The sequence below is a fragment of the Oncorhynchus mykiss genome, chromosome 18, assembly GCF_057628025.1.
Source record: "Oncorhynchus mykiss isolate SJ-2025 chromosome 18, ASM5762802v1, whole genome shotgun sequence".
In the NCBI taxonomy this organism is placed as follows: domain Eukaryota; kingdom Metazoa; phylum Chordata; class Actinopteri; order Salmoniformes; family Salmonidae; genus Oncorhynchus; species Oncorhynchus mykiss.
Window position 1 is genome coordinate 80,936,115 of NC_143039.1, and position 26,690 is coordinate 80,962,804.

A 26,690-nucleotide genomic window follows, 5' to 3' on the forward strand; every position below is an offset into this window, starting at 1 on the left:
AAAGGGTCTGAATACTTATAAATAAGGTATTTATGTTTTTATTTGTAATGAATTTGCAAAAATGTCCAAAAAACTGTTTTCGCTTTGTCTTAATGGGGTACTGTGGGTAGATTGCTGAATTAGTTTATTTTTATTTTTTAGGCTGTAACGTAACAAAATGTAGAACAAGACTTGGGGTCTGAATACTTTCTGAAGGCAGTGGGGATGGGTGCCATTTTGGAACATAACACCACAGTGATTCAGCTGTGTCTCTACAGCAGTGGTTCCCAAAATGTTTTCTTTCTTTTTATAGTCCCGTACCCCTTCAAACATTCAACCTCCAGCTGCACCCCCTCTAGCACCAGGGTCAGCTGTACAACTCTAGCACCAGGGACAGCTGTACCCCCTCTAGCACCAGGGTCAGCTGTACCCCCTCTAGCACCAGGGTCAGCCGTACCCCCTCTAGCACCAGGGTCATCTGTACCCCCTCTAGCACCAGGGTCATCTGTACCCCCTCTAGCACCAGGGTCAGCCCACTCTCAAATTGTGTCTTTTTTGCCATCGTTGTAAGCCTGCCACACACACACACACACACACACACACTATACGATACATTTATTAAACATCAGAATGAGTGTGAGTTTTTGTCACAACCCGGCTCGTGGGAAGTGATAAAGCGCTCTTATAGGACCAGGGCACAAATAATAATATAATAATAATCAATCATTTTGCTATTTATTTACATACAAAACTGTATTTGTTAATCGAACGAATAACACACCACAGGTTAATGAGAAGGGCTTGAAAAGATGCACATAACTCTGCAATGTTGGGTTGTATTGGAGAGAGTCTCCGTCTTAAAATCATTTACCACACACAGTCTGTGCCTGTATTTAGTTTTCATGATAGTGAGGGCTGGGAATCCACTCCCACATAGGTACGTGGTTGCAAAGGGCATCAGTGTCTTAACAGCGCGATTTGCCAAGGCAGGATATTCTGAGCGCAGCCCTATCCAGAAATCTGGCTGCGGCTTCTGATTCAATTCAATTTTCACAGGACCGCTTGTTGCAATTTCGACGAGGCTCTGTTGTTCAGATATCGGTAAGTGGACTGGATGCAGGGCATGAAAAGGAATCCAGCCGTTTATCGTTGTCCCTGATTGAGAACCATATTTAGGTAGACTGGTTTCACTGTTGAGTTGTGGGTGATTATTTTCCGTGTCAGTGTTAGTTACCACACAGGACCGTTTCGTTTGTTTCACTTTGTTATTTTCTGTAGTGTAGTGTTCAGTTATTATTAAAATGGACACTTACCACGCTGCAAACTGGTCCGACCTCTCTTACTCCTCATCAGAGGAAGACGAGGAGCGTTACTGTCATCATGGAAGCGGACAAGTGAAAATGATGGTAAAGAAGTAAAGAAGGCTCATCTATCAATAAAAAAAAACGTGTCAATACTTTGACCCTTGATAACCAGCGCACTTCTGTTGTAAAAGCATTACATTACGTGCTTCTACACCTGCATTGCTTGCTGTTTGGGGGTTTAGGCTGGGTTTCTGTACAGCACTTTGAGATATCAGCTGATGTACGAAGGGCTATATAATTTTTTGGGATTTGATTTGATTACATGGTCGCTGTTCATATCATTGCATAACACAGAAAATACACAAGAGTTCAGGGGCCTTTTGCTTTAACAAAGTTAACCATTTTTACTGTAGTGTCCAAAACATCTTTCAAGCTGTCAGTCATTCCCTTGGCAGCAAGAGCCTCTCGGTGGATGCTGCAGTGTACCCAAGAGCCTCTCGGTGGATGCTGCAGTGTACCCAAGAGCCTCTAGGTGGATGCTGCAGTGTACCCAAGAGCCTCTCGGTGGATGCTGCAGTGTACCCAAGAGCCTCTCGGTGGATGCTGCAGTGTACCCAAGAGCCTCTCGGTGGATGCTGCAGTGTACCCAAGAGCCTCTCGGTGGATTCTGCAGTGTACCCAAGAGCCTCTAGGTGGATGCTGCAGTGTACCCAAGTGGCGTCGGGAGAAACTGCTTGCACGCGCGTTACCACTCCACTATGTCTCCCTGTCATGGCTTTTACGCCATCAGTACAGATACCAACACATCTTGACCACCAAAGTCCATTTGATGTCACAAAGCTGTCCAGTACTTTAAAAAGATCCTCTCCTGTTGCCCTGGTTTCCAGTGGTTTGCAGAAGAGGATGTCTTCCTTAATTGACCCCCCATAAACATAACAGACATATACCAGGAGCTGTGCCAGGCCCACCACGTCTGTTGACTCATCCAGCTGTAACAGACATATACCAGGAGCTGTGCCAGGCCTGGTCTGTTGAGTCATCCAGCTGTAACAGATATAATTCACTGGCGAAGCAGTAATTGTTTCAAAACATCTCCTGCCATGTCAATGGTGCGTCGTGAAACAGTGTTGTTTGATGAAGACATTGTCTGTATAGTTTGTCTTGGCCTTTTCCCCCAGCATTGTCCCAGCCATATCCGCGGCAGCAGGAAGAATGAAGTCCTCCACACTAGGGGCTTGCCTGTCCCAGCCATATACGCGGTAGCAGGAAGAATGAAGTCCTCCACACTAGGGGCTTGCCTGTCCCAGCCATATCCGCGGCAGCAGGAAGACTGAAGTCCTCCACACTAGGGGCTTGCCTGTCCCAGCCATATCCGCGGCAGCAGGAAGAATGAAGTCCTCCACACTAGGGGCTTGCCTGTCCCAGCCATATCCGCGGCAGCAGGAAGAATGAAGTCCTCCACACTAGGGGCTTGCCTGTCCCAGCCATATCCGCGGTAGCAGGAAGAATGAAGTCCTCCACACTAGGGGCTTGTCTGTCCCAGCCATATCCGCGGCAGCAGGAAGAATGAAGTCCTCCACACTAGGGGCTGGCCTGTCCCAGCCATATCCGCGGTAGCAGGAAGAATGAAGTCCTCCACACTAGGGGCTTGCCTGTCCCAGCCATATCGGCGGTAGCAGGAAGAATTAAGTCCTCCACACTAGGGGCTTGTCTGTCCCAGCCACTCGGTACCATATAAGACACTTCTAGCCCCTTCTTATTCATGTTATTATAATGTTATATTAATCATCTGTTGCTTTTATACATGTCTTAATACTCAAGTCGTCTCAATTCTCGCTCAAAAAACTCCTGCGGCTTATTTTTCGAAATTGCCATGTTTTGTTTCTAAATGACTGCAGAAGAGTTTCATTGAGTTGTGAGATAGTACTTTTGCACATATAACACACTGTGGCTGAGGAGAGGCACTACTCCCAATATAAGTGAACCCCAAATCAATGTAGTTCTCATTTTTGCACCTTTTCGCTGGTCCGACGTCCCTGTCTGTTGTTCGGTGCTTTCCCGGGTAAGGGGGGCAGTAGCTTGGTGCTTTCCTGGGTAAGGGGACAGTAGCTTGGTGCTTTCCTGGGTAAGGGGTCAGTAGCTTGGTGCTTTCCTGGGTAAGGGGCAGTAGCTTGGTGTTTTCCTGGGTAAGGGGCAGTAGCTTGGTGTTTTCCTGGGTAAGGGGACAGTAGCTTGGTGCTTTCCTGGGTAAGGTGGCAGTAGCTTGGTGCTTTCCTGGGTAAGGGGGCAGTAGCTTGGTGCTTTCCCAGGAAGGGGGCAGTAGCTTGGTGCTTTCCCAGGTAAAGGGGCAGTAACTTGGTGCTTTACCAGGTAAAGGGGCAGTAGCTTGGTGCTTTCCCAGGTAAGGGGGCAGTAGCTAGGTGCGTTCCCGGGTAAGGGGGCAGTAGCTTGGTGTTTTCCTGGGTAAGGGGCAGTAGCTTGGTGTTTTCCTGGGTAAGGGGACAGTAGCTTGGTGTTTTCCTGGGTAAGGGGACAGTAGCTTGGTGTTTTCCTGGGTAAGGGGTCAGTAGCTTGGTGCTTTCACCTGGTAAAGGGGCAGTAGCTTGGTGCTTTCCCAGGTAAGGGGCAGTAGCTTGGTGCTTTCCTGGGTAAGGGGGCAGTAGCTTGGTGTTTTCCTGGGTAAGGGGGGCAGTAGCTTGGTGCTTTCCTGGGTAAGGGGCAGTAGCTTGGTGCTTTCCTGGGTAAGGGGCAGTAGCTTGGTGTTTTCCTGGGTAAGGGGGGCAGTAGCTTGGTGCTTTCCTGGGTAAGGGGCAGTAGCTTGGTGCTTTCCTGGGTAAGGGGGCAGTAGCTTGGTGCTTTCCTGGGTAAGGGGGCAGTAGCTTAGTGCTTTCCCGGGTAAGTGGGCAGTAGCTCTTCGACTGCATCAGATTCACACCTGTCAGTGTCCATAGTAGCTGGGCTAACAAAAAATGTAGAATTACTGATGCTTTCATTGGATGTGCTCGTGGAAGCAGAACAACTTGTCGTTGACAGGTGCAGCTGTAGTACTGCTGGTAGTAGCAGCAGAGCTGGTAGTACAAGTAGAGCTGGTAGTACCAGTAGAGCTGGTAGTAGCAGTAGAGCTAGTAGTAGCAGTAGAGCTGGTAGTACCAGTAGAGCTGGTAGTAGCAGTAGAGCTGGTAGTAGCAGTAGAGCTGGTAGTAGAAGTAGAGCTGGTAGTAGCAGTAGTAGCAGTAGAGCTGGTAGTAGCAGTAGTTCCAGTAGAGCTGGTAGTAGCAGTAGTACCAGTAGAGCTGGTAGTAGCAGTAGAGCTGATCGTAGCAGTAGAGCTGGTCGTAGCAGTAGAGCTGGTAGTAGCAGTAGAGCTGGTAGTAGCAGTAGAGCTGGTCGTAGCAGTAGAGCTGGTAGTAGCAGTAGAGCTGGTAGTAGCAGTAGAGCTGGTCGTAGCAGTAGAGCTGGTAGTAGCAGTAGAGCTGGTAGTAGAAGTAGAGCTGGTAGTAGCAGTAGTAGCAGTAGAGCTGGTAGTAGCAGTAGTACCAGTAGAGCTGGTAGTAGCAGTAGTACCAGTAGAGCTGGTAGTAGCAGTAGAGCTGATCGTAGCAGTAGAGCTGGTCGTAGCAGTAGAGCTGGTAGTAGCCGTAGAGCTGGTAGTAGCAGTAGAGCTGGTCGTAGCAGTAGAGCTGGTAGTAGCAGTAGAGCTGGTAGTAGCAGTAGAGCTGGTCGTAGCAGTAGAGCTGGTATTAGCAGTAGAGCTGGTAGCAGCAGTAGAGCTGGTAGTAGCAGTAGTACCAGTATAGCTGGTAGTAGCAGTAGAGCTGGTAGTAGCAGTAGAGCTGGTAGTAGCAGTAGTAGCAGTAGAGCTGGTAGTAGCAGTAAAGCTGGTAGTAGCAGTAGAGCTGGTCGTAGCAGTAGAGCTGGTCGTAGCAGTAGAGCTGGTAGTAGCAGTAGAGCTGGTAGTAGCAGTAGTACCAGTAGAGCTGGTAGTAGCAGTAGAGCTGGTAGTAGCAGTAGAGCTGGTAGTAGCAGTAGTACCAGTAGAGCTGGTAGTAGCAGTAGAGCTGGTAGTAGCAGTAGAGCTGGTAGTAGCAGTAGAGCTGGTCGTAGCAGTAGAGCTGGTCGTAGCAGTAGAGCTGGTAGTAGCAGTAGAGCTGGTAGTAGCAGTAGAGCTGGTAGTAGCAGTAGTACCAGTAGAGCTGGTAGTAGCAGTAGAGCTGGTAGTAGCAGTAGAGCTGGTAGTAGCAGTAGAGCTGGTAGTAGCAGTAGTAGCAGTAGAGCTGGTAGTAGCAGTAGTAGAAGTAGAGCTGGTAGTAGCAGTAGTTGCAGTAAAGCTGGTAGTAGCAGTAGTACCAGTAGAGCTGGTAGTAGCAGTAGTAGCAGTAGAGCTGGTAGTAGCAGTAGAGCTGGTAGTAGCAGTAGAGCTGGTAGTAGCAGTAGTACCAGTAGAGCTGGTAGTAGCAGTAGTACCAGTAGAGCTGGTAGTAGCAGTAGTACCAGTAGAGCTGGTAGTAGCAGTAGTAGCAGTAGAGCTGGTAGTAGCAGTAGTACCAGTAGAGCTGGTAGTAGCAGTAGTACCAGTAGAGCTGGTAGTAGCAGTAGTACCAGTAGAGCTGGTAGTAGCAGTAGTACCAGTAGAGCTGGTAGTAGCAGTAGTACCAGTAGAGCTGGTAGTAGCAGTAGTAGCAGTAGAGCTGGTAGTAGCAGTAGTACCAGTAGAGCTGGTAGTAGCAGTAGTACCAGTAGAGCTGGTAGTAGCAGTAGTACCAGTAGAGCTGGTAGTAGCAGTAGTACCAGTAGAGCTGGTAGTAGCAGTAGTACCAGTAGAGCTGGTAGTAGCAGTAGTACCAGTAGAGCTGGTAGTAGCAGTAGTACCAGTAGAGCTGGTAGTAGCAGTAATACCAGTAGAGCTGGTAGTAGCAGTAGTACCAGTAGAGCTGGTAGTAGCAGTAGTAGCAGTAGAGCTGGTAGTAGCAGTAGTACCAGTAGAGCTGGTAGTAGCAGTAGTACCAGTAGAGCTGGTAGTAGCAGTAGTACCAGTAGAGCTGGTAGTAGCAGTAGTACCAGTAGAGCTGGTAGTAGCAGTAGTACCAGTAGAGCTGGTAGTAGCAGTAGTACCAGTAGAGCTGGTAGTAGCAGTAGTACCAGTAGAGCTGGTAGTAGCAGTAGTACCAGTAGAGCTTGTAGTAGCAGTAGTACCAGTAGAGCTGGTAGTAGCAGTAGTACCAGTAGAGCTGGTAGTAGCAGTAGTACCAGTAGAGCTGGTAGTAGCAGTAGTAGCAGTAGAGCTGGTAGTAGCAGTAGTACCAGTAGAGCTGGTAGTAGCAGTAGTACCAGTAGAGCTGGTAGTAGCAGTAGTACCAGTAGAGCTGGTAGTAGCAGTAGTACCAGTAGAGCTGGTAGTAGCAGTTGTACCAGTAGAGCTGGTAGTAGCAGTTGTACCAGTAGAGCTGGTAGTAGCAGTAGTACCAGTAGAGCTGGTAGTAGCAGTAGTAGCAGTAGAGCTGGTATGTGTCTCTATGTGTATGTGTCTCAATGTGTATGTGTCTCCATGGACACGGGAATTACTTTTTTTGAACCATTTATCTATAACAGCCTGAGAACATTTATTATTTCCAGATGATATTTTCCATCTCTCAATGTCGTCCCGGTTGACTTCCTTTAACATGTGATGGACCAGAGTGTTTAGACTGATGCTCCTGTGTGTGTCCATGTTTAGAGGGAACCTCCTGAGTCTCTCTCTCTCTCTGTCTCTCTGTCTCTCTGTGTGTGTCCATGTTTAGAGGGAACCTCCTGAGTCTCTCTCTCTCTCTGTCTCTCTGTCTCTCTGTGTGTGTCCATGTTTAGAGGAAACCTCCTGAGTCTCTCTCTCTCTCTGTCTCTCTGCGTGTGTCCATGTTTAGAGGGAACCTCCGGAGTCTCTCTCTCTCTCTGTCTCTCTGTGTGTGTCCATGTTTAGAGGGAACCTCCTGAGTCTCTCTCTCTCTCTGTCTCTCTGTCTCTGTGTGTGTCCATGTTTAGAGGGAACCTCCTGAGTCTCTCTCTCTCTCTGTCTCTCTGTCTCTCTGTGTGTGTCCATGTTTAGAGGGAACCTCCTGAGTCTTTCTCTCTCTGTCTCTGTGTGTCCATGTTTAGAGGGAACCTCCTGAGTCTTTCTCTCTCTGTCTCTGTGTGTCCATGTTTAGAGGGAACCTCCTGAGTCTTTCTCTCTCTGTCTCTGTGTGTCCATGTTTAGAGAGAACCTCCTGAGTCTCTGTGTGTCCATGTTTAAGGGGAAGCTCCTGAGTCTCTCTCTCTCTCTCTGTCTCTCTGTCTCTCTGTGTGTGTCCATGTTTAGAGGGAACCTCCTGAGTCTCTCTCTCTCTCTCTCTGTGTGTGTCCATGTTTAGAGGGAACCTCCTGAGTCTCTCTCTCTCTCTGTCTCTCTGTCTCTCTGTGTGTGTCCATGTTTAGAGGGAACCTCCTGAGTCTCTCTCTCTCTCTGTCTCTCTGTCTCTCTGTGTGTGTCCATGTTTAGAGGAAACCTCCTGAGTCTCTCTCTCTCTCTGTCTCTCTGCGTGTGTCCATGTTTAGAGGGAACCTCCGGAGTCTCTCTCTCTCTCTGTCTCTCTGTGTGTGTCCATGTTTAGAGGGAACCTCCTGAGTCTCTCTCTCTCTCTGTCTCTCTGTCTCTGTGTGTGTCCATGTTTAGAGGGAACCTCCTGAGTCTCTCTCTCTCTCTGTCTCTCTGTCTCTCTGTGTGTGTCCATGTTTAGAGGGAACCTCCTGAGTCTTTCTCTCTCTGTCTCTGTGTGTCCATGTTTAGAGGGAACCTCCTGAGTCTTTCTCTCTCTGTCTCTGTGTGTCCATGTTTAGAGGGAACCTCCTGAGTCTTTCTCTCTCTGTCTCTGTGTGTCCATGTTTAGAGAGAACCTCCTGAGTCTCTGTGTGTCCATGTTTAAGGGGAAGCTCCTGAGTCTCTGTCTGTCTCTGTGTGTCCATGTTTACAGGGAACCTCCTGAGTCTCTCAGAGGAGAAGAGAGGATATAACTCCCCCACCCTGTAACATCTCAGCTAAGAGGAGAGGATATAACTCCCCCACCCTGTAACATCTCAGCTCAGAGGAGAGGATAGAACTCCCCCCACCCTGTAACATCTCAGCTAAGAGGAGAGGATAGAACTCCCCCACCCTGTAACATCTCAGCTAAGAGGAGAGGATAGAACTCCCCCACCCTGTAACATCTCAGCTAAGAGGAGAGGATAGAACTCCCCACCCTGTAACATCTCAGCTAAGAGGAGAGGATAGAACTCCACCCACCCTGTAACATCTCAGCTAAGAGGAGAGGAGAGGATAGAACTCCCCCCACCCTGTAACATCTCAGCTAAGAGTAGAGGATAGAACTCCCCCACCCTGTAACATCTCAGCTAAGAGGAGAGGAGAGGATAGAACTCCCCCCACCCTGTAACATCTCAGCTAAGAGTAGAGGATAGAACTCCCCCACCCTGTAACATCTCAGCTAAGAGGAGAGGAGAGGATAGAACTCCCCCACCCTGTAACATCTCAGCTAAGAGGAGAGGAGAGGATAGAACTCCCCCACCCTGTAACATCTCAGCTAAGAGGAGAGGATAGAACTCCCCTACCCTGTAACATCTCAGCTTAGAGGAGAGGAGAGGATAGAACTCCCCCCACCCTGTAACATCTCAGCTAAGAGGAGAGGATAGGATAGAACTCCCCCACCCTATAACATCTCAGCTAAGAGGAGAGGATAGAACTCCCCCACCCTGTAACATCTCAGCTAAGAGGAGAGGAGAGGATAGAACTCCCCCACCCTGTAACATCTCAGCTAAGAGGAGAGGATAGAACTCCCCCACCCTGTAACATCTCAGCTAAGAGGAGAGGATAGAACTCCCCCACCCTGTAACATCTCAGCTAAGAGGAGAGGATAGAACTCCCCCACCCTGTAACATCTCAGCTCAGAGGAGAGGATAGAACTCCCCCCACCCTGTAACATCTCAGCTAAGAGGAGAGGATAGAACTCCCCCACCCTGTAACATCTCAGCTAAGAGGAGAGGATAGAACTCCCCCACCCTGTAACATCTCAGCTAAGAGGAGAGGATAGAACTCCCCACCCTGTAACATCTCAGCTAAGAGGAGAGGATAGAACTCCACCCACCCTGTAACATCTCAGCTAAGAGGAGAGGAGAGGATAGAACTCCCCCCACCCTGTAACATCTCAGCTAAGAGTAGAGGATAGAACTCCCCCACCCTGTAACATCTCAGCTAAGAGGAGAGGAGAGGATAGAACTCCACCACCCTGTAACATCTCAGCTAAGAGGAGAGGAGAGGATAGAACTCCCCCCACCCTGTAACATCTCAGCTAAGAGGAGAGTAGAGGATAGAACTCCCCCACCCTGTAACATCTCAGCTAAGAGGAGAGGAGAGGATAGAACTCCCCCCACCCTGTAACATCTCAGCTAAGAGTAGAGGATAGAACTCCCCCACCCTGTAACATCTCAGCTAAGAGGAGAGGATAGGATAGAACTCCCCCACCCTATAACATCTCAGCTAAGAGGAGAGGATAGAACTCCCCCACCCTGTAACATCTCAGCTAAGAGGAGAGGAGAGGATAGAACTCCCCCACCCTGTAACATCTCAGCTAAGAGGAGAGGATAGAACTCCCCCACCCTGTAACATCTCAGCTAAGAGGAGAGGATAGAACTCCACCCACCCTGTAACATCTCAGCTAAGAGGAGAGGATAGAACTCCCCCACCCTGTAACATCTCAGCTAAGAGGAGAGGAGAGGATAGAACTCCCCCACCCTGTAACATCTCAGCTAAGAGGAGAGGAGAGGATAGAACTCCCCCCACCCTGTAACATCTCAGCTAAGAGGAGAGGAGAGGATATAACTCCCCACCCTTTAACATCTCAGCTAAGAGGAGAGGATAGGATAGAACTCCCCCACCCTGTAACATCTCAGCTAAGAGGAGAGGATAGAACTCCCCCAACCTGTAACATCTCAGCTAAGAGGAGAGGATAGAACTCCCCCACCCTGTAACATCTCAGCTAAGAGGAGAGGATAGAACTCCCCACCCTGTAACATCTCAGCTAAGAGGAGAGGAGAGAACTCCCCCACCCTGTAACATCTCAGCTAAGAGGAGAGGATAGAACTCCCCCCACCCTGTAACATCTCAGCTAAGAGGAGAGGATAGAACTCCCCCACCCTGTAACATCGCAGCTAAGAGGAGAGGATAGAACTCCCCCACCCTGTAACATCTCAGCTCAGAGGAGAGGATAGAACTCCCCCACCCTGTAACATCTCAGCTAAGAGGAGAGGATAGAACTCCCCCACCCTGTAACATCTCAGCTAAGAGGAGAGGATAGAACTCCCCACCCTGTAACATCTCAGCTAAGAGGAGAGGATAGAACTCCCCCACCCTGTAACATCTCAGCTAAGAGGAGAGGATAGAACTCCACCCACCCTGTAACATCTCAGCTAAGAGGAGAGGATAGAACTCCCCCACCCTGTAACATCTCAGCTAAGAGGAGAGGAGAGGATAGAACTCCACCACCCTGTAACATCTCAGCTAAGAGGAGAGGAGAGGATAGAACTCCCCCCACCCTGTAACATCTCAGCTAAGAGGAGAGTAGAGGATAGAACTCCCCCACCCTGTAACATCTCAGCTAAGAGGAGAGGAGAGGATAGAACTCCCCCCACCCTGTAACATCTCAGCTAAGAGTAGAGGATAGAACTCCCCCACCCTGTAACATCTCAGCTAAGAGGAGAGGATAGGATAGAACTCCCCCACCCTATAACATCTCAGCTAAGAGGAGAGGATAGAACTCCCCCACCCTGTAACATCTCAGCTAAGAGGAGAGGAGAGGATAGAACTCCCCCACCCTGTAACATCTCAGCTAAGAGGAGAGGATAGAACTCCCCCACCCTGTAACATCTCAGCTAAGAGGAGAGGATAGAACTCCCCCACCCTGTAACATCTCAGCTAAGAGGAGAGGAGAGGATAGAACTCCCCCACCCTGTAACATCTCAGCTAAGAGGAGAGGATAGGATATAACTCCCCACCCTTTAACATCTCAGCTAAGAGGAGAGGATAGGATAGAACTCCCCCACCCTGTAACATCTCAGCTAAGAGGAGAGGATAGAACTCCCCCAACCTGTAACATCTCAGCTAAGAGGAGAGGATAGAACTCCACCCACCCTGTAACATCTCAGCTAAGAGGAGAGGATAGAACTCCCCCACCCTGTAACATCTCAGCTAAGAGGAGAGGAGAGGATAGAACTCCACCCACCCTGTAACATCTCAGCTAAGAGGAGAGGATAGAACTCCCCCACCCTGTAACATCTCAGCTAAGAGGAGAGGAGAGGATAGAACTCCCCCCACCCTGTAACATCTCAGCTAAGAGGAGAGGATAGAACTCCACCCACCCTGTAACATCTCAGCTAAGAGGAGAGGATAGAACTCCCCCACCCTGTAACATCTCAGCTAAGAGGAGAGGAGAGGATAGAACTCCCCCCACCCTGTAACATCTCAGCTAAGAGGAGAGGATAGAACTCCCCACCCTGTAACATCTCAGCTAAGAGGAGAGGATAGAACTCCACCCACCCTGTAACATCTCAGCTAAGAGGAGAGGATAGAACTCCCCCACCCTGTAACATCTCAGCTCAGAGGAGAGGATAGGATATAACTCCCCACCCTTTAACATCTCAGCTAAGACATCTTCCTCCTCCTCCCCTACGTCCTCCCTCACGTTGTCCCACACCTCCTCCTCCTGCTACTCCTCCTCTTCCTACTCCCTCCCTCACCACCTCCTCCTTAACCCCCAGCACCACCACCATCCTCCTCCTCCTCCCACACTACCTCCTCCTCCTCCCCCACCTGCTCCTCCTCCTCCCACACCAGCTCCTCCTCCTCCCACACCTGCTCCTCCTCCTCCTCCTCCCACACCATCTCCTCTTCCTCCTCCCTCACCACCTCCTCCTTCACCACCACCATCTCCTCTTCCTCCTCCCTCACCACCTCCTCCTTCACCACCACCATCTCCTCTTCCTCCTCCCTCACCACCTCCTCCTTCACCACCACCAGCTCCTCTTCCTCCTCCCTCACCACCTCCTCCTTCACCACCACCAGCTCCTCTTCCTCCTCCCTCACCACCTCCTCCTTCACCACCACCATCTCCTCTTCCTCCTCCCTCACCACCTCCTCCTTCACCACCACCATCTCCTCTTCCTCCTCCCTCACCACCTCCTCCTTCACCACCACCAGCTCCTCTTCCTCCTCCCTCACCACCTCCTCCTTCACCACCACCATCTCCTCTTCCTCCTCCCTCACCACCTCCTCCTTCACCACCACCAGCTCCTCTTCCTCCTCCCTCACCACCTCCTCCTTCACCACCACCATCTCCTCTTCCTCCTCCCTCACCACCTCCTCCTCCTCCCACACCATCTCCTCTTCCTCCTCCCTCACCACCTCCTCCTTCACCACCACCATCTCCTCTTCCTCCTCCCTCACCACCTCCTCCTTCACCACCACCATCTCCTCTTCCTCCTCCCTCACCACCTCCTCCTTCACCACCACCAGCTCCTCTTCCTCCTCCCTCACCACCTCCTCCTTCACCACCACCATCTCCTCTTCCTCCTCCCTCACCACCTCCTCCTTCACCACCACCAGCTCCTCTTCCTCCTCCCTCACCACCTCCTCCTTCACCACCACCATCTCCTCTTCCTCCTCCCTCACCACCTCCTCCTCCTCCCACACCATCTCCTCTTCCTCCTCCCTCACCACCTCCTCCTCCTCCCACACCATCTCCTCTTCCTCCTCCCTCACCACCTCCTCCTTCACCACCACCATCTCCTCTTCCTCCTCCCTCACCACCTCCTCCTTCACCACCACCATCTCCTCTTCCTCCTCCCTCACCACCTCCTCCTCCTCCCACACCATCTCCTCTTCCTCCTCCCTCACCACCTCCTCCTTCACCACCACCATCTCCTCTTCCTCCTCCCTCACCACCTCCTCCTTCACCACCACCATCTCCTCTTCCTCCTCCCTCACCACCTCCTCCTCCTCCCACACCATCTCCTCTTCCTCCTCCCTCACCACCTCCTCCTTCACCACCACCATCTCCTCTTCCTCCTCCTCCATGCTATGCTATTTTTTCTCTGCATCTTCATTTTATTATATCAAATGCTGTTTTTCCCCCAATGCATCTTCATTTTATTATATCAAATGCTGTTTTTCCCCCAATGCATCTTCATTTTATTATATCAAATGCTGTTTTTCCCCCAATGCATCTTCATTTTATTATATCAAATGCTGTTTTTCCCCCAATGCATCTTCATTTTATTATATCAAATGCTGTTTTTCCCCCAATGCATCTTCATTTTATTATATCAAATGCTGTTTTTCCCCCAATGCATCTTCATTTTATTATATCAAATGCTGTTTTTCCCCCAATGCATCTTCATTTTATTATATCAAATGCTGTTTTTCCCCCAATGCATCTTCATTTTATTATATCAAATGCTGTTTTTCCCCCAATGCATCTTCATTTTATTATATCAAATGCTGTTTTTCCCCCAATGCATCTTCATTTTATTATATCAAATGCTGTTTTTCCCCCAATGCATCTTCATTTTATTATATCAAATGCTGTTTTTCCCCCAATGCATCTTCATTTTATTATATCAAATGCTGTTTTTCCCCCAATGCATCTTCATTTTATTATATCAAATGCTGTTTTTCCCCCAATGCATCTTCATTTTATTATATCAAATGCTGTTTTCCCCCAATGCATCTTCATTTTATTATATCAAATGCTGTTTTTCCCCCAATGCATCTTCATTTTATTATATCAAATGCTGTTTTTCCCCCAATGCATCTTCATTTTATTATATCAAATGCTGTTTTTCCCCCAATGCATCTTCATTTTATTATATCAAATGCTGTTTTTCCCCCAATGCATCTTCATTTTATTATATCAAATGCTGTTTTTCCCCCAATGCATCTTCATTTTATTATATCAAATGCTGTTTTTCCCCCAATGCATCTTCATTTTATTATATCAAATGCTGTTTTTCCCCCAATGCATCTTCATTTTATTATATCAAATGCTGTTTTTCCCCCAATGCATCTTCATTTTATTATATCAAATGCTGTTTTTCCCCCAATGCATCTTCATTTTATTATATCAAATGCTGTTTTTCCCCCAATGCATCTTCATTTTATTATATCAAATGCTGTTTTTCCCCCAATGCATCTTCATTTTATTATATCAAATGCTGTTTTTCCCCCAATGCATCTTCATTTTATTATATCAAATGCTGTTTTTCCCCCAATGCATCTTCATTTTATTATATCAAATGCTGTTTTTCCCCCAATGCATCTTCATTTTATTATATCAAATGCTGTTTTTCCCCCAATGCATCTTCATTTTATTATATCAAATGCTGTTTTTCCCCCAATGCATCTTCATTTTATTATATCAAATGCTGTTTTCCCCCAATGCATCTTCATTTTATTATATCAAATGCTGTTTTTCCCCCAATGCATCTTCATTTTATTATATCAAATGCTGTTTTTCCCCCAATGCATCTTAATTTTATTATATCAAATGCTGTTTTTCCCCCAATGCATCTTCATTTTATTATATCAAATGCTGTTTTTCCCCCAATGCATCTTCATTTTATTATATCAAATGCTGTTTTTCCCCCAATGCATCTTCATTTTATTATATCAAATGCTGTTTTTCCCCCAATGCATCTTCATTTTATTATATCAAATGCTGTTTTTCCCCCAATGCATCTTCATTTTATTATATCAAATGCTGTTTTTCCCCCAATGCATCTTCATTTTATTATATCAAATGCTGTTTTTCCCCCAATGCATCTTAATTTTATTATATCAAATGCTGTTTTTCCCCCAATGCATCTTCATTTTATTATATCAAATGCTGTTTTTCCCCCAATGCATCTTCATTTTATTATATCAAATGCTGTTTTTCCCCCAATGCATCTTCATTTTATTATATCAAATGCTGTTTTTCCCCCAATGCATCTTAATTTTATTATATCAAATGCTGTTTTTCCCCCAATGCATCTTAATTTTATTATATCAAATGCTGTTTTTCCCCCAATGCATCTTAATTTTATTATATCAAATGCTGTTTTTCCCCCAATGCATCTTAATTTTATTATATCAAATGCTGTTTTTCCCCCAATGCATCTTAATTTTATTATATCAAATGCTGTTTTTCCCCCAATGCATCTTAATTTTATTATATCAAATGCTGTTTTTCCCCCAATGCATCTTAATTTTATTATATCAAATGCTGTTTTTCCCCCAATGCATCTTAATTTTATTATATCAAATGCTGTTTTTCCCCCAATGCATCTTAATTTTATTATATCAAATGCTGTTTTTCCCCCAATGCATCTTAATTTTATTATATCAAATGCTGTTTTTCCCCCAATGCATCTTAATTTTATTATATCAAATGCTGTTTTTCCCCCAATGCATCTTAATTTTATTATATCAAATGCTGTTTTTCCCCCAATGCATCTTAATTTTATTATATCAAATGCTGTTTTTCCCCCAATGCATCTTAATTTTATTATATCAAATGCTGTTTTTCCCCCAATGCATCTTAATTTTATTATATCAAATGCTGTTTTTCCCCCAATGCATCTTAATTTTATTATATCAAATGCTGTTTTTCCCCCAATGCATCTTAATTTTATTATATCAAATGCTGTTTTTCCCCCAATGCATCTTAATTTTATTATATCAAATGCTGTTTTTCCCCCAATGCATCTTAATTTTATTATATCAAATGCTGTTTTTCCCCCAATGCATCTTAATTTTATTATATCAAATGCTGTTTTTCCCCCAATGCATCTTAATTTTATTATATCAAATGAATCTCAAGAAAAGCAGGTCTTTAATCTCAAGTTCATCTGAGCCTATGAGATAGGGTTAGCCTTCATCAGCCCTCCTGTAGATTTGAACTCCAACCTTATAAACCAAACCTGATTCTAATAATTAGCTGGTTGATCAACTGAATCAGGATAGTTTACAACAGGTTGGAGTTAAAACATACAGGAGGGTTTCTCTCCAGGAACATGGTTGGAGTTATAACCTACAGGAGGGTTTCTCTCCAGGAACATGGTTGGAGTTATAACCTACAGGAGGGTTTCTCTCCAGGAACATGGTTGGAGTTAAAACCTACAGGAGGGTATCTCTCCAGGAACAGGGTTGGAGTTATAACCTACAGGAGGGTATCTCTCCAGGAACAGGGTTGGAGTTATAACCTACAGGGGGGTCTCTCTCCAGGAACAGGGTTGGAGTTAAAACTTCCAGGAGGACAGACTCACCACCAGCCCCAGCACCAGCATGCGGACGCGTTCTCCGATCTCAGGCGAGATGTCGTTTCCGAACTGCTGTAGAGTTGTGAGGAAGCGTTTCAGCTTGCTGAGCTGCCGGGCGCCGCACGCAAGAGGGAGCAGCTGATTCGCCAGCGAGGAAGATGAGGAGGAGCTAGGCCCGTTGCTGAAGCCGTTGGGTGGCGAGGGAGCTCCATTTAACGCCGTGGGGGAGTGGCTGTTGTTGCCGTTGGTTACTGTAAACACAAAGAAGATTGAGAAAGACACACTAGGGTTAAATACAACAATATAATAAATAACACCAGGATTAAATACAACAATATGATAAATAACACCAGGATTAAATACAACAATATGATAAATAACACCAGGATTAAATACAACAATATAATAAATAACACCAGGATTAAATACAACAATATGATAAATAACACCAGGATTAAATACAACAATATGATAAATAACACCAGGATTAAATACAACAATATGATAAATAACACCAGGATTAAATACAACAATATGATAAATAACACCAGGATTAAATACAACAATATGATAAATAACACCAGGATTAAATACAACAATATGATAAATAACACCAGGATTAAATACAACAATATAATAAATAACACCAGGATTAAATACAACAATATGATAAATAACACCAGGATTAAATACAACAATATGATAAATAACACCAGGATTAAATACAACAATATAATAAATAACACCAGGATTAAATACAACAATATAATAAATAACACCAGGATTAAATACAACAATATAATAAATAACACCAGGATTAAATACAACAATATGATAAATAACACCAGGATTAAATACAACAATATAATAAATAACACCAGGATTAAATACAACAATATGATAAATAACACCAGGATTAAATACAACAATATGATAAATAACACCAGGATTAAATACAACAATATGATAAATAACACCAGGATTAAATACAACAATATAATAAATAACACCAGGATTAAATACAACAATATGATAAATAACACCAGGATTAAATACAACAATATAATAAATAACACCAGGATTAAATACAACAATATGATAAATAACACCAGGATTAAATACAACAATATGATAAATAACACCAGGATTAAATACAACAATATAATAAATAACACCAGGATTAAATACAACAATATGATAAATAACACCAGGATTAAATACAACAATATAATAAATAACACCAGGATTAAATACAACAATATGATAAATAACACCAGGATTAAATACAACAATATAATAAATAACACCAGGATTAAATACAACAATATGATAAATAACACCAGGATTAAATACAACAATATGATAAATAACACCAGGATTAAATACAACAATATAATAAATAACACCAGGATTAAATACAACAATATGATAAATAACACCAGGATTAAATACAACAATATGATAAATAACACCAGGATTAAATACAACAATATGATAAATAACACCAGGATTAAATACAACAATATAATAAATAACACCAGGATTAAATACAACAATATGATAAATAACACCAGGATTAAATACAACAATATAATAAATAACACCAGGATTAAATACAACAATATGATAAATAACACCAGGATTAAATACAACAATATGATAAATAACACCAGGATTAAATACAACAATATGATAAATAACACCAGGATTAAATACAACAATATGATAAATAACACCAGGATTAAATACAACAATATGATAAATAACACCAGGATTAAATACAACAATATGATACATAACACCAGGATTAAATACAACAATATGATAAATAACACCAGGATTAAATACAACAATATGATAAATAACACCAGGATTAAATACAACAATATGATACATAACACCAGGATTAAATACAACAATATGATAAATAACACCAGGATTAAATACAACAATATAATAAATAACACCAGGATTAAATACAACAATATAATAAATAACACCAGGATTAAATACAACAATATGATAAATAACACCAGGATTAAATACAACAATATAATAAATAACACCAGGATTAAATACAACAATATGATAAATAACACCAGGATTAAATACAACAATATGATAAATAACACCAGGATTAAATACAACAATATGATAAATAACACCAGGATTAAATACAACAATATGATACATAACACCAGGATTAAATACAACAATATGATAAATAACACCAGGATTAAATACAACAATATGATAAATAACACCAGGATTAAATACAACAATATAATAAATAACACCAGGATTAAATACAAAAGCAGAATAGAAAACAGTTGGTTTATTCCTGGAATCCTGGGACGAACATGTTAAGTGTGTATATGTAACATATAGAGAGATACAGTATGTAAGACATTAGAGTGCATTGACTAATGAGATTGGACAGTCTGCGCAATTTCCCAAACACACACACACACACACACACACACACACACACACACACACACACACACACACATATATTTCCAATACTGGGAGAAACAAGGCAATTAACCTGCATCTGGAAACAATTAACACAAAGCTAGCAAATACATCTAACCCTTCAGAGTGTAGTATACTATACCTCTAACCCTTCAGAGTGTAGTATACTATACCTCTAACCCTTCAGAGTGTAGTATACTATACCTCTAACCCTTCAGAGTGTAGTATACTATACCTCTAACCCTTCAGAGTGTAGTATACTATACCTCTAACCCTTCAGAGTGTAGTATACTATACCTCTAACCCTTCAGATTGTAGTATACTATAACTCTAACCCTTCAGAGTGTAGTATAGTATAACTCTAACCCTTCAGAGTGTAGTATAGTATAACTCTCACCCTTCCTTCAGAGTGTAGTATAGTATAACTCTAACCCTTCAGAGTGTAGTATACTATACCTCTAACCCTTCCTTCAGAGTGTAGTATAGTATACATCTAACCATTAAGAGTGTAGTATAGTATAACTCTCACCCTTCAGAGTGTAGTATAGTATAACTCTAACCCTTCAGAGTGTAGTATAGTATAACTCTAACCCATCAGAGTGTAGTATAGTACAACTCTCACCCTTCAGCGTGTAGTATAGTATAACTCTAACCTTCAGAGTGTAGTATCGTATAACTCTAACCCTTCAGAGTGTAGTATAGTATAATTCTCACCCTTCCTTCAGAGTGTAGTATAGTATAACTCTCACCCTTCCTTCAGAGTGTAGTATAGTATAACTCTAACCCTTCAGAGTGTAGTATAGTATAACTCTAACCCTTCAGAGTGTAGAATAGTATAACTCTCACCCTTCAGAGTGTAGTATAGTATAACTCTCACCCTTCAGATTGTAGTATAGTATAACTCTAACCCTTCAGAGTGTAGAATAGTATAACTCTCACCCTTCAGAGTGTAGTATAGTATAACTCTCACCCTTCAGATTGTAGTATAGTATAACTCTAACCCTTCAGAGTGTAGAATAATATAACTCTCACCCTTCAGAGTGTAGTATAGTATAACTGTCACCCTTCCTTCAGAGTGTAGTATAGTATAACTCTAACCCTTCAGAGTGTAGTATAGTATAACTCTAACCCTTCAGAGTGTAGAATAGTATAACTCTCACCCTTCAGAGTGTAGAATAGTATAACTCTCACCCTTCAGAGTGTAGTATAGTATAACTGTCACCCTTCCTTCAGAGTGTAGTATAGTATAACTCTAACCCTTCAGAGTGTAGTATAGTATAACTCTAACCCTTCAGAGTGTAGTATAGTATAACTCTCACCCTTCAGAGTGTAGTGTAGTACAACTCTCACCCTTCAGAGTGTAGTATAGTATAACTGTCACCCTTCCTTCAGAGTGTAGTATAGTATAACTCTCACCCTTCAGAGTGTAGTATAGTATAACTCTAACCCTTCAGAGTGTAGTATAGTATAACTCTCACCCTTCCCTGTGTAGTATAGTGCTGCTTTAAAGACTGCTCATTGCTCCAGAGACACACTTTCATATGAGTTGATTACTGAGTTTATAATTTACTGAGTTATGATTTCTGAGTGACTGAGTCATGATTACTGAGCTATGATTACTGAGTCACTGACTTACGACTACTGAGTTACTGAGTCATGATTACTGAGTTACTGAGTCACGATAAACTGAGTTACCGAGTTACGATTACTGAGTCACTGAGTGACTGAGTCATGATTACTGAGTTACGATTACTGAGTCACTGAGTTACTGAGTCATGATTACTGAGTCATGATTACTGAGTTACGATTACTGAGTTACCGAGTCATGATTACTGAGTCACGATTGCTGAGTTACCGAGTCATGATTACTGAGTTACTGAGTTACTGAGTTACCAAGTCATGATTACTGAGTCACTGAGTTACTGAGTTATGATTACTGAGTTACCGAGTCATGATTACTGAGTTACCGAGTCATGATTACTGAGTTACTGAGTCATGATTACTGAGTCATGATTACTGAGTTACTATTACTGAGTTACCGAGTTACGATTACTGAGTCACTGAGTCATGATTACTGAGTTACCGAGTCATGATTACTGAGTCATGATTACTGAGTTACTGAGTCACGATAAACTGAGTTACCGAGTTACGATTACTGAGTCACTGATTGACTGAGTCATGATTACTGAGTTACGATTACTGAGTCACTGAGTTACTGAGTCATGATTACTGAGTCATGATTACTGAGTTACGATTACTGAGTTACCGAGTCATGATTACTGAGTCACGATTGCTGAGTTACCGAGTCATGATTACTGAGTTACTGAGTTACTGAGTTACCAAGTCATGATTACTGAGTCACTGAGTTACTGAGTTATGATTACTGAGTTACCGAGTCATGATTACTGAGTTACCGAGTCATGATTACTGAGTTACTGAGTCATGATTACTGAGTCATGATTACTGAGTTACTATTACTGAGTTACCGAGTTACAATTACTGAGTCACTGAGTCATGATTACTGAGTTACCGAGTCATGATTACTGAGTCATGATTACTGAGTTACTGAGTTACGATTAATGAGTTACTGAGTCATGATTACTGAGTTACTGAGCCATGATTACTGAGTTACTGAGTCATGATTACTGAGTTACTGAGTTACGATTACTGAGTTACCGAGTCATGATTACTGAGTTATGATTACTGAGTTACTGAGTCATGATTACTGAGTTACTGAGCCATGATTACTGAGTTACTGAGCCATGATTACTGAGTTACTGAGCCATGATTACTGAGTTACTGAGTTATGATTACTGAGTTACTGAGTTACGATTACTGAGTTACTGAGTCATGATTGCTGAGTCATGATTACAGAGTTACGATTACTGAGTTACTGAGTCATGATTACTGAGTCATGATTACTGAGTTACTGAGTCATGATTACTGAGTTACTGAGCCATGATTACTGAGTTACTGAGCCATGATTACTGAGTTACTGAGTCATGATTACTGAGGTACTGAGTAATGATTACTGAGTTACTGAGCCATGATTACTGAGTTACTGAGCCATGATTACTGAGTTACTGAGTCATGATTACTGAGTTACTGAGCCATGATTACTGAGTTACTGAGCCATGATTACTGAGTTACTGAGTTACGATTACTGAGTTACTGAGTCATGATTACTGAGTCCAACTGATCTGTTTTTAGGGATTCTGGCAGGAGTGAGAGAAGGTGGGATGAGTGTGTGTGTGCGTGTGTCTGTGTGTGTGTGTCTATATGAGTGACTCTGTGCAGGTACTCCCTGTATATAGCCTCGTTATTAGTTTGATTGGTTTACTATGTCCTTTTAATTTCACAAACGACTGTAAAAGCTTTTAACAGTAAAGTCTGAACCTGTTTTATCATGTGACCAATAGGATTTATATGGTTGGAACTGTCTCATAGCGATAGCAGGATACACTCTCTCTCTGTGTGTGTATGTGTGTGTGTGTGTGTGTGTGTGTGTGTGTGTGTGTGTGTGTGTGTGTGTCAGTACTTACATGTAGTAGGTGTGAATGAGCTGGTCCGAGGGGCTCCCTGGGTGGTTGGAGGAGGAGGAGGCATGGTGGATGGAGTTAACCTGGATTGTGTTTTCACATCCGCAGGTGAGTCGGGCATAGTGGAGCACTTCTCAGTGTGATCTGGAGACACAGAGGAATACACTGTTTTAGATACATGTAGGTAACATGGTCATGTAGGTAACATGGTCATTTAGGTAACATGGTCATTTAGATACATGTAGGTAACATGGTCATTTAGGTAACATGGTAATTTAGATACATGTAGGTAACATGGTCATTTAGATACATGTAGGTAACATGGTCATGTAGGTAACATGGTCATTTAGATACATGTAGGTAACATGGTCATTTAGGTAACATGGTCATTTAGATACATGTAGGTAACATGGTCATGTAGGTAACATGGTCATTTAGATACATGTAGGCAACATGGTCATTTAGATACATGTAGGTAACATGGTCATGTAGGTAACATGGTCATTTAGATACATGTAGGTAACATGGTCATTTAGGTAACATGGTCATTTAGGTACATGTAGGTAACATGGTCATTTAGATACATGTAGGTAACATGGTCATGTAGGTAACATGGTCATTTAGATACATGTAGGTAACATGGTCATTTAGATACATGTAGGTAACATGGTCATTTAGGTAACATGGTCATTTAGATACATGTAGGTAACATGGTCATTTAGATACATGTAGGTAACATGGTCATGTAGGTAACATGGTCATTTAGGTACATGTAGGTAACATGGTCATTTAGATACATGTAGGTAACATGGTCATGTAGGTAACATGGTCATTTAGGTACATGTAGGTAACATGGTCATTTAGGTAACATGGTCATTTAGATACATGTAGGTAACATGGTCATTTAGATACATGTAGGTAACATGGTCATGTAGGTAACATGGTCATTTAGGTACATGTAGGTAACATGGTCATTTAGATACATGTAGGTAACATGGTCATGTAGGTAACATGGTCATTTAGGTACATGTAGGTAACATGGTCATTTAGGTAACATGGTCATTTAGATACATGTAGGTAACATGGTCATTTAGATACATGTAGGTAACATGGTCATGTAGGTAACATGGTCATTTAGGTACATGTAGGTAACATGGTCATGTAGGTAACATGGTCATTTAGGTAACATGGTCATTTAGATACATGTAGGTAACATGGTCATTTAGATACATGTAGGTAACATGGTCATGTAGGTAACATGGTCATTTAGATACATGTAGGTAACATGGTCATTTAGGTAACATGGTCATTTAGGTACATGTAGGTAACATGGTCATTTAGGTAACATGGTCATTTAGATACATGTAGGTAACATGGTCATTTAGATACATGTAGGTAACATGGTCATTTAGATACATGTAGGTAACATGGTCATTTAGATACATGTAGGTAACATGGTCATTTAGGTAACATGGTCATTTAGATACATGTAGGTAACATGGTCATTTAGGTAACATGGTCATTTAGATACATGTAGGTAACATGGTCATTTAGGTAACATGGTCATTTAGATACATGTAGGTAACATGGTCATTTAGGTAACATGGTCATTTAGGTAACATGGTCATTTAGGTAACATGGTCATTTAGGTACATGTAGGTAACATGGTCATTTAGGTAACATGGTCATTTAGATACATGTAGGTAACATGGTCATTTAGGTAACATGGTCATTTAGGTAACATGGTCATTTAGATACATGTAGGTAACATGGTCATTTAGGTAACATGGTAATTTAGATACATGTAGGTAACATGGTCATGTAGGTAACATGGTCATTTAGGTAACATGGTCATTTAGATACATGTAGGTAACATGGTCATGTAGGTAACATGGTCATTTAGGTACATGTAGGTAACATGGTCATGTAGGTAACATGGTCATTTAGATACATGTAGGTAACATGGTCATGTAGGTAACATGGTCATGTAGGTAACATGGTCATTTAGATACATGTAGGCAACATGGTCATGTAGGTAACATGGTCGTTTAGATACATGTAGGTAACATGGTCATTTAGGTAACATGGTCATTTAGATACATGTAGGTAACATGGTCATTTAGATACATGTAGGTAACATGGTCATGTAGGTAACATGGTCATTTAGATACATGTAGGCAACATGGTCATGTAGGTAACATGGTCGTTTAGATACATGTAGGTAACATGGTCATTTAGATACATGTAGGTAACATGGTCATGTAGGTAACATGGTCGTTTAGATACATGTAGGTAATATGGTCATGTAGGTAACATGGTCATTTAGATACATGTAGGTAACATGGTCATGTAGGTAACATGGTCATTTAGATACATGTAGGCAACATGGTCATGTAGGTAACATGGTCGTTTAGATACATGTAGGTAACATGGTCATTTAGATACATGTAGGTAACATGGTCATGTAGGTAACATGGTCGTTTAGATACATGTAGGTAATATGGTCATGTAGGTAACATGGTCATTTAGATACATGTAGGTAACATGGTCATGTAGGTAACATGGTCATTTAGATACATGTAGGTAATATGGTCATGTAGGTTTCAACTGTTCTGCCTTATTATTATTCGACCATGCTGGTCATTTATGAACATTTGAACATCTTGGCCATGTTCTGTTATAATCTCCACCCGGCACAACCAGAAGAGGACTTGCCACCCCACATGTGCTCTCTCTAATTCTCTCTTTCTCTCTTTCTTTCTCTCTCTCGGAGGACCTGAGCCCTAGGACAATGCCCCAGGACTACCTGACATGATGACTCCTTGCTGTCCCCAGTCCACCTGGCCGTGCTGCTGCTCCAGTTTCAACTGTTCTGCCTTATTATTATTCGACCATGCTGGTCATTTATGAACATTTGAACATCTTGGCCATGTTCTGTTATAATCTCCACCCGGCACAGCCAGAAGAGGACTGGCCACCCCACATAGCCTGGTTCCTCTCTAGGTTTCTTCCTAGGTTTTGGCCTTTCTAGGGAGTTTTTCCTAGCCACCGTGCTTCTACACCTGCATTGCTTGCTGTTTGGGGTTTTAGGCTGGGTTTCTGTACAGCACTTTCAGATATCAGCTGATGTACGAAGGGCTATATAAATACATTTGATTTGATTTGATGTAGGTAACGTGGTTTTTAGATACATGTAGGTAACATGGTCATGTAGGTAACATGGTCATTTAGGTACATGTATGTAACATGGTCATGTAGCAAATACATTCATCCAGATCTGTACACGCAGAGGAGAACATATACAGTTTTAGATATACACTATAAGCTAATATCAAAAACGACTCACAGAACTGTCCACAGTGACAGTATTCTGTTGAAAGAGACAGAGGGAGAAAGCACACTGTTAGACAACTATGATATGATAAACCTCTATTTAGCTAGGTAAGTCCTTGAGAACACATTCTCTCTTAGAAGACCAGATAATATACTAATCCACGTGGTTGAGTAGTAGAGCCTTGAGTTCTAGAAGACGTATGACGCATCACGCAGTGGGAGAGAAAGTAGAGCCTTGAGTTCTAGAAGACGTATGACGTATCACGCAGTGGGAGAGAAAGTAGAGCCTTGAGTTCTAGAAGACCTATGACGCGTCACGCAGCGGGAGAGAAAGTAGAGCCTTGAGTTCTAGAAGACGTATGACGCATCACGCAGCGGGAGAGAAAGTAGAGCCTTGAGTTCTAGAAGACGTATGACGCATCACGCAGTGGGAGAGAAAGTAGAGCCTTGAGTTCTAGAAGACGTATGACGCATCACGCAGTAAGAGAGAAAGTAGAGCCTTGAGTTCTAGAAGACATATGACGCGTCACGCAGTGGGAGAGAAAGTAGAGCCTTGAGTTCTAGAAGACGTATGACGTATCACGCAGTGGGAGAGAAATTAGAGTCTTGAGTTCTAGAAGACGTATGACGTATCACGCAGTGGGAGAGAAAGTAGAGCCTTGAGTTCTAGAAGACGTATGACGCATCACGCAGTGGGAGAAAAAGTAGA

At 43.0% G+C, this 26,690-nt stretch overlaps 1 protein-coding gene across 2 annotated transcripts in view; it reads right to left on the reverse strand.

The window, feature by feature from the left end:
- The window catches only part of LOC110519153 (protein CBFA2T1), a 238,440-nt gene that overhangs the window by 95,400 nt on the left and 116,350 nt on the right, over positions 1-26,690 (reverse strand). For both annotated transcript variants that reach the window (XM_090206849.1, XM_090206848.1), the window contains exons 2-3: positions 22,652-22,792; positions 16,641-16,885 (exon numbers count right to left, since the gene is read on the reverse strand). In XM_090206849.1, coding sequence (XP_090062975.1) covers positions 16,641-16,885; positions 22,652-22,792 — 386 coding nt within the window. The remainder of the gene's footprint in view (positions 1-16,640; positions 16,886-22,651; positions 22,793-26,690) is intronic.